A 9,328-nucleotide genomic window follows, 5' to 3' on the forward strand; every position below is an offset into this window, starting at 1 on the left:
AATAGACGAAACCGTAAGCTTAGATGAAACATTATCAAAACTGTACACTTGTTTTCATGCATAAATAGTTGTTGCACGTAAGGCTATTACTGTAAATTATTGGCTTCGTATTGTACTTTTGTAGTTCGTTGTTGTCGTCATTTTAGTTTGATAAGTACTTACCGGACTTCTCTTTGAATCTCATGTTTTTTATCTTCTATTTTCGGTGTACTGTTACGGACAACTCCCTTCCTTCACTTTAGAGATAGAAAGATTTGAGAGTGCCTACGGACGAGGTGAGTATGATTCTAATAACTCATTTTATTATAACTTCTGTATGTATGTTTCATTACTCAGTTATTTATATAATAAAATAGACTATTAAAAAGTAATAAAAAACATCTAAAGGTTTTTTTAAAGTATTGTGTATTAATTTTTAATTCAATTAAATAAAATGACAACTATGCATTTTCCAGCTATTGGCTTAGACCATATTTTTAAATGATTGACTTCTGTCGGGCTGGATCTAGTGGATTTGGAGGCCCAAGGTTTAAGCCCATGATATTTCGCTGAATACATTCAGCACTTTCAGCTATGTGAATCTCATTATTCAGTTATAAATAGTCTTGTAGATGGCGAACACCACAGATTAGTTGCCCTACTACTGATGAGAAGTTTTGAATTATGATAGCCTATATTTAAACATTAGGGCCTTTGACCTGGCTACCTAGCCAATGTACCGCATAGTATGACGTTCTGGTTGAAAATACCCTCTTCTGCCCCATACGCGAAAATAATTGTCCACATTCATAAAGTCATCCCATTCTGAAATCGAGCTTTTTTGTATAAAACGTCGAAACACTTAAAATGTATCAGCATTTTTATATTGTTTTTATAAACTTTGAGTGCTGACTGAAGGATGGAAACAGTTTTCAATGAATACGGCAAACAAGTTCAGATCAATGTTTATATATTCTATTCAACGTTTCGGTTTACGCCCTTATCAAGGGTCTATAAACACCACAGGTTAAAACAGATTTAAAATGATAATAACCGAAAATAATGTAAAAATACAACTTTTCGGTTACTATCATTATAAATCCGTTTTGTAATCTGTGATGTTAATAGACCGTTGATAAAGGAATAAACCGAAACGTTGAATAGAATATACATAAACATGTATCTGAAGTTGTTTGTCGTCTTCATTGAACATGTGTCAGCATTTCTTTTCCAATTTAATAAGTAGAGGTTAATGGTTGATAAAACTAACAGGAAATACGTGGAACATTGAACTCAATAGTTTTCATTCAATTATTTGTTTCTCCTTTGAAAACTTGCGCTCTTACTTTATTGTTTGCATTCTTCTTTAAATGGGAATAAATGAATGTGTTTAGTACATTTGTTGTGGCAGTCGTTCATCAATAGTTGTCATGGTTAGCAGCGTGTACGATAAGCTGAGTGTAATTATTAATCAACTACTTTTCTCATGACTACATACTAAATAGTATCTAGTTCATACCTTACGTTTCGCCTGCTAATATGGAAACGTCTGTAGGAAAGACCCTGGACGAATTGTAGCATACCAGCTCTTCTATCAAGACTAAGGATCGTATCTCAGCTATTATATCCAAAAGCACAGTCCTACTAAGGAATACCTTAAAGAAGGCAACATATTAGCAGCCGGGACGTAAGATATAACTACTTAGTAGCTATTAAAGCTAGACATTAGTCTGTTGTCTGTCAGTCAGTCAGTAGACACTGAAATGACGTCACATAAAGGACACTTAACGTTGCAATTTCTACTGTCGTGACGTCAGTAAAACGTGCGCATGCCATGGGTAACGAGAATAATTATGCACTCTGTAGGCTACGATACAGAATAACATATACACCTGAAAAGCAAGAAATAAAAATATTTGTTACTCTTAATTTTGGTTTTATTTACTCTTGCAATACAACATTTTCAAGAACCCTGTGGAAGTACATCTAGTAATTAGTCTTAAATGATTGTGTAGGCTACCAAACATGATATCCATATTTTGTTAGTTTCGCAAATTATGTGAAATCTTCATCCTGAAATATTAAATGAAATCAGTCTATTTTATTTATCTATCAAACTCTCTCGTACAAAGGTGGTTATTTACTTCTATAGACAAGTATCACTTCATTAAAATAAAGATAAAATGTAATCACTTGATGGCTAAGTTAAATGTTTTCTTATCATACACCCTCTCCGAATTACTTCTAGATATTCTATGAGACGAAAACTTTCAAATGAATTCCAACGCATGTTGTTTTCGTATTTTGAAAAGAAGAATTAGCATAGAGATAGGCTCTTGGTCGCCAGATGAATTCTTATATTAACTCTTTTACCATTTACATGCACGTGACCTTGTCTTATATTGAGGTTTACTTCATCTTAGGAATTGCATTTCACATTGGTGAACCTTGCAAAAGTATTTGTATTGAAATCTTACACCCCATTTACTGCAACACAACAAGTAACCGCTGTGAGTGCAAACGGGAGTATCCAGTAAACATCAATAATCATGTGTGTGTTAAAGGTAAGTTGTGCTTTGTAATAAATAATTAAACACTGTTTTAAATATCTAGATAGCTTAAGTAAAGGTAGCTTTTATGTTAAAAATACGCACAAAGAGCAAATAAGTGCTTGATAGAAATATGGATTAAGAGCTAATCATCATTTCTTTCTTAGAGAATCTGCTATAAAATATTTTAAACAAAAGATAAGGGTGGTAAAATTTATGTGTTGGCTATAGATTAGGGTGGTAAATGTATTTGGACAAGAGGTCATGCTGCTAACAAACTATACGCGGGCAACAGGATGTTAAACTAAAATCAAGCAAGAAGTCAATATTTTAAACTATATTTGGACAAGAAATCGGGTTATTAATAATTTATATTTGAATGCACGTACAATAAAAATGTTTTTTGTACTATATTTAACAAATTTAGGAAATTAGTATACAATTTAAATACAATATGTGACGACTTGTCATCAGTAATAAAACTTCAGTATTTTTTGGAAAGACAATTTTTTTCATTTTATTTATATACGTGTAGTGTCAAGAGTCAAGAATTGTACAGATATAGATATGTACATATACTAGCATGGCTATTTTAGTTTTTATTCATCTAACGTAGATTATCAGCATCAAAACTACTTATCTTTTTATAAAGCATATTTTTAGCTTTTAAAGGTGTCTTGTCACTTATTTATGGGTAAGTTTTCCAGTTAAGATAAAAAAAATATTTTAAGCGAAAAACATGCTCTAGGTTTTGATTAAGTTTTAAAATACTAAAAACATCAATGTGAAGCCACGCCTATCATTTGATTTACCACATATCACTGTGTTATACCGGTTTAGGGGAATTCCACCCCTCATTAGTAACCCTGGACAATAGCAAATCTAAGGAATTAGACAGGGCTTCATAAAGTATGATGTTCGAGATATATTTGTCTCACGTCTGTTTGTTATTTTTCAATATTAATATTATCAAGTGCTGAAGATTTAAATACTCTAAAGAGTTAGACAAGGCTTCATAAAGTATGATGTTCGAGATATATTTGTCTCACGTCTGTTTGTTATTTTTCAATATTAATATTATCAAGTGCTGAAGATTTAAATAATCTAAGGAATTAGACAAGGCTTCATAAAGTATGATGTTCGAGATATATTTGTCTCACGTCTGTTTGTTATTTTTCAATATTAATATTATCAAGTGCTGAAGACTTTTATAGAACGTAACGTATGATACCATATAATACTGTCTTACAGTTCTTGCCTGTCAATTCTCATAAGTAAGCAGTATTTATAAATTGTAAGATTTCAAGAACCCTGTGTAATGTAACAAGCAGCCACACCTTTTATTGTAGGTCCTGGCTTTATCTACTGTAGTTTTGTGCTGGAGTACATTTAAAACAATTAAAAATGACTTTAATGGAAACACGAATAAAGACAACAACTATATTTCACGTTAAGAAAAGAAAAATATCAAACTTTCGCCCCCAATTTTTTTCCCTTTAGAGACTAAATTGAAACACCTTTAGTGGAGAAGGAATGATTGTTATTATCTTGTTTTTCCTTTTAGAGACTAAGTTGATACACCTTCAGTGGAGAAGGAAGGATTGTTATTATCATGTTTTTTTCCTTTTAGAGACTAAGTTGATACACCTTCAGTGGAGAAGGAAGGATTGTTATTATTTTGTTTTTCCCTTTAGAGACTAAATTGAAACACCTTTAGTGGAGAAGGAATGATTGTTATTATCTTGTTTTTCCTTTTAGAGACTAAGTTGATACACCTTCAGTGGAGAAGGAAGGATTGTTATTATCATGTTTTTCCCTTTAGAGACTAAACTGAAACACCTTCAGTGGAGAAGGAAGGATTGTTATTATCTTGTTTTTACTTTTAGAGACTAAGTTGAAACACCTTCAGTGGAGAAGGAAGGATTGTTATTATCTTGTTTTTACTTTTTTAGCCACCATATTAGAAGCATTTTAACAAGATATCTAAAGCTGGAACATCAATTTTGAGCATAATTTTAATCTTTTTTTATTAATCGACTTAGTTAAAATGAAAATTATGATATGAACATAAATGTTATTTTCGATATAAAAAACAAATGGAAAAGATAAGATATTTCTACTTATTCTTGCACAGCGGCCAGGTTACTGGAAAACTGTAAATTTAAAGAGTCGTGTACTTTTTACGACGAGAATACCGTATGTAATGAGGAAGGAGTATGTCGTTGTGAGTACGGATTTAGAAATCATGTTGTAGCTGGAGAAGAGCTTTGTATTCATAGTAAGTATTCACCCGTTTGATCTCTTCAAGTAAACGTCTATAATAATGTTACGTGACGTCTATGTAGCAACAAGGTCATAATAATATTTACTGCTATGTTTTCTTTGTATGCATTTGGAATAGGAAGGATTAGGTACAAGGTGATATACATATTATTTTATATTTAAAGTAATAGGTAATGTAGATATTTAATCTAAAACATCCTACCAGTGTTTATAACATTATCTGTTTTCTGTCTAGCTCTCTAAAAACTTGTTGTAACTAAAACTCCATTATAAAACATCTGAGTAAATGTTAATAGTAAATATGCAACGTAAATTTTCCTATCTTTGTAATTACATTACCGAACTGTAATACTTTTTGTTGAATTTCGAGTTCGTTGTAATAGGAGAAGAACATTCCACACCCTTGGTTTTCTTTTTATAAAAAGTGGTCAGTAGTCAGAGAATGTTTAGGTTTTAAATAAATAACCCTAACTGTCTCTAATAATGTATTTATTGGTAGTTTTCTTTATTTATAACTACGGGCGCTTGTTAATTCTGTGGTAGAGCTCTGGATTTCAGAACTGGCGATCCGGGCTGTAATCTGTGCAATATCACAAATTATCACCCGCACTTTAAGCTGAGGGTGGGTTATAAAATAACAGTCAATCCCTTAGTATAAGAAGCTGCTGTCTGAATGTCTTTCATCTGTTATGTAGTTAAAGATTAGGATGGCAACAGAAAGTCTTAGTAGCTTTGTCATAAACACAAATACAAAACACAAAAAATTTATAGCTTCAGGCTAACAATAATAGTTATTGCAGGTTTCTCTATCTTTATAGGATCATGCTTATAGAGTTCGATACCTTCAATAGACATAGGTAATAAGAGATCTTTTGTATCTGACGATTCTGTGATATTAGAGAAGTTTTATAACGCACACCAGAGGGCATCCATGTAACCGGGAGATTGTTCATAATTCGCGTTTTCATGGCCTGGTTATGGAGCACATATTAACCTGCATAATAGTTGTATTAAATAATCATATCTGTGTTTTAATTTATATAATTATTGGTATAATTCCACTTGATTAAATTCCATTTTATTACACATATATAAACACACACAAAATATTTTGATATTAGTTTTCCTGTTCAATGGCTTATGGTTTATAAAACTACAATAAATTCCGTATTCTACTCTCTTCAATGACTCATGGTTTATAAGTTTGTCTTTATAAAAAAAATCCATTCTTTTCTCTGCTCAGCGAATCATAATTGTCTTTAAAGCAAATATTGTATAGCCTGTTCTCTTCAATGACTTGTGATATGGAGAACCGTATGTTCAAAAATCTTATACTTTTTCTTACTCTTGTACTAGCTGGAGTACCTGTCCCCAAATGAATGTCCATACCAAATTTGGTGAAGATCCATCAACAACAGGCGAAACAGTGGTAAAAACGCGAAAATGCCCATAAAAAACGCAAAATGCAAAACTGAAAATTTGCATGTACCCTCACATGGACCTAATAAACCTCCATACCAATTTTGGTGAATATCCATCCACACCCTGCAAAGTAGTATCATATTTATATAAATTCATTCGAATGAATTGACCATATTTTAGCAAACGTTATTCCCATCAAAAGTGTTTTAATAATTGAATTTTGATTTCTCTAAGGGGTTTCAAATATTAGTCGTGCCTTTCAACTTTCTCAACACAAACTTGAAGGTAAATAATGAACAATTTTAAAATATGAGCTCTTGAAGAGCTTTCATGAAACCTCTTTTGGGGGGTTGATAGATAAATACTAAGTGTATGCTATCTGAGTGATAGACATGGATACAAGTAAATAAGGTAAACTAAGCATCAAAAAGTATTTAGAAATTACGAGTTCATGGACTCCATGTGGGCTCTCTCAGCAAAAATATTTCACTATATTTCATTTAAGATAATTGCTTGATGAAAATTTTATTAAAATACATTTATGTGAACACATATATTTAACTTTTTACTACTTGAAGCCAACGCCAAACGAAAATGACGTTTAATGCTGTTCGTAGTACGGGTACATTGAGTATGAGATCCTTGACTAATAACATATTTTAGAAGGCTAACCACCTGGCTCTGTTATCCTTGAGTGACCGATGTCCAGCACACAGCTAGCGCTGAAGGACTATTATAATTATGAAAACAAATTCAACGACATTCAACGCGAAATTCAACAACAACCTTTTTTTATTGTTATTAGGTATACCTCAGGTTACGTTAAAAACTGCTCTTAAACAGGTAACTGGTAGTTATTTTCACGGTAATATTATTATGCTTTTCAAAATATTGTGTTTCATACGTCTAGAAATAGTTTTTGATTATTTTATTGTCGTCCTTTATTTCTCTGTTCATTATTATGTTTTGTTGCTAATCCCCTGGGATTTATAACTGAGTTTATATAAGTATTAAATACCATATCGAACACTATGAGCGTGATCTTGCATCATGATGTAAAAATCAGTCGATCTGAATTTATTCTGTTTTTATTCCAATATATCACACAAAAAGAGACAACATAAGGCCTGAATAGGCATTAAAGCTACTAACACGTCGTGTTAACATCATAAAACTTTCGCAAAGAAGTAATGGCTAGAAACTTCTATGTAAAAAATCTAGGAACATTTTATCTCAAAAGTTGGCTTGGTTGGAGAGTTTCAGATGCCCAAGTAGACATAAAAATTCACGAGGGAGCCACTAAATGACATCAGTGGTGATTTCCTATATTTTCATAGCTCATTACTTTCTGATTAAATGTCAAAAGGAGAAACTCGACCAACGTTTTTAATTTGTGTATTAGTGTGTTAATGATGTGGGTGATTGTCAGATTCATGTTAGTACATTTATTGGATGAAATACAGACGTAATTCAAACCACGCCGACATCACTAACCTATAAAGATACAAAAGAAAATAATAATAAAAGTTTGTTTTTGTTTATTTGTTTTTTGAATCTCGCGCAAAGCTACACGAGGGCTGTCTGCGCTAGCCGTCCCTAATTTAGCAGTGAAAGACTAGAGGGAAGGCAGCTAGTCGTTACTACCCACCGCCAACTCTTGAGCTACTCTTTTATCAACGAATACTGGGATTGATCATCACATTATAACGCCCACAGCTGAAAGGACGAGCCTGCTTGGTGTGACGGGGATTCGAACCCGCAACTCTCAATTTGCGGGTGAAGCGCCCTAACCACCTGGCCATGCCTGGTGGCACACAAAGCTACTGTAAGGCTAACTGTCGCTAATTTTAAAGTGATAGACTAGAGGATAGACAGCCAGTTAATCTTCTATCGTCAACTCGTGGGCTTATCTAACTGAATAGTGGTATTTGACGGTCACTCTTATAACGTATCCACGACCTCAAAGTGCGGAGCGCTGTTTTTATTTTGAGCAGTAACGGGACGCGAACCACGAACAACAAGAAGAAAACTGACGAACATTTTTCAATTCAAAGACTTCTAATTAGCCTTTTTAAATAAAGTACAAGTACTCAAACGTATGAATGGCCCATTAGAGGGATTATAACGCTAAAATTCAGAGTTTGATCCTAGCAGTGACGCACAACGCTGAATAACAGTTGTGAAGTTCTGCTTTTGAAAAACAAACCCTTCGCGTCTCAATTAATTTTACGATCTCGATACGTCAAGTCAATTGTTTTATTGATTGTGGTGAGGATATATGTTGTACGACAACTATAAGAAATATCTCGTTATTTTTGAAAATATTATTGCAGTTTTCACCGTAAATTAAAGTTACAAATATATAACTGTGTAGAAATGTAACATGTGTCAAATAAGTATTTTCCTTTCAGGTGGAGGAAATGGAATCCTGGAAAATTCCAACATTACCACTGCTATAATAGTTGTTTTTGGTGTAATGACAGGAACCGTTCTATTCTGTCTTCTTCTTAAACTATTCAGCAGGTAAGGTTAGAAATTAGTCTTAAAGATGACTTTCATGATTTTTTTTTTTTACACTTGGTACACTGACAAATATTTACAACCTACAATTAATTAAATGTCAACTTTGGTCTAAGTGTAAAACACATGTGTAAAGTTATTCAACAAAAAAACACTCAATTTTGACCAAATATTTGCGCACGCCTACGCAAAAAGGCACGTGAGCTATCGGTCTAACATATTTACTACAGCTTCACGTAAGAGCAAAAGCGAACCGTTTTTAGTTGTTTTTTTTTACATTAGGATTAAAACGGCTTATATAGAGCAACTAAACTATAGGGTAAAAGTACGTGCAGATACATAAGCATTGGTTAGGCCAAGCAAGCTAGATTATCAGTTTCTAGCTCAAGTTTTCATAAGAATCATACAGGTGAACGGTTATTATTGATTATTCATTACCAACTTTTCAGCAGAAATTTGTAGAATTTTATTAAATTATTCTAATTAAATAGTTTTAGCGTCACGTGATATTAGCTTAAGCAATTAGCATAAATAATGATTCTTGATACGGCTGCATGCAGGTGATGAAAAAAAGC

General features: G+C 32.7%; 1 protein-coding gene across 1 annotated transcript in view; it reads left to right on the forward strand.

Moving 5' to 3' along the window:
- Positions 1-247: 247 nt before the first annotated feature.
- Positions 248-9,328, forward strand: part of LOC106473184 — a 15,814-nt gene continuing 6,733 nt past the window's right edge. Inside the window, exons 1-4 of the mRNA XM_013933863.2 lie at positions 248-275; positions 2,403-2,543; positions 4,663-4,806; positions 8,645-8,756. Of these exons, the coding sequence (XP_013789317.1) occupies positions 8,710-8,756 (47 nt within the window). The 5' untranslated portion in view covers positions 248-275; positions 2,403-2,543; positions 4,663-4,806; positions 8,645-8,709. The remainder of the gene's footprint in view (positions 276-2,402; positions 2,544-4,662; positions 4,807-8,644; positions 8,757-9,328) is intronic.

The sequence above is a fragment of the Limulus polyphemus genome, unplaced genomic scaffold (assembly GCF_000517525.1).
Source record: "Limulus polyphemus unplaced genomic scaffold, Limulus_polyphemus-2.1.2 Scaffold5954, whole genome shotgun sequence".
Taxonomy (NCBI): Eukaryota; Metazoa; Arthropoda; class Merostomata; order Xiphosura; family Limulidae; genus Limulus; species Limulus polyphemus.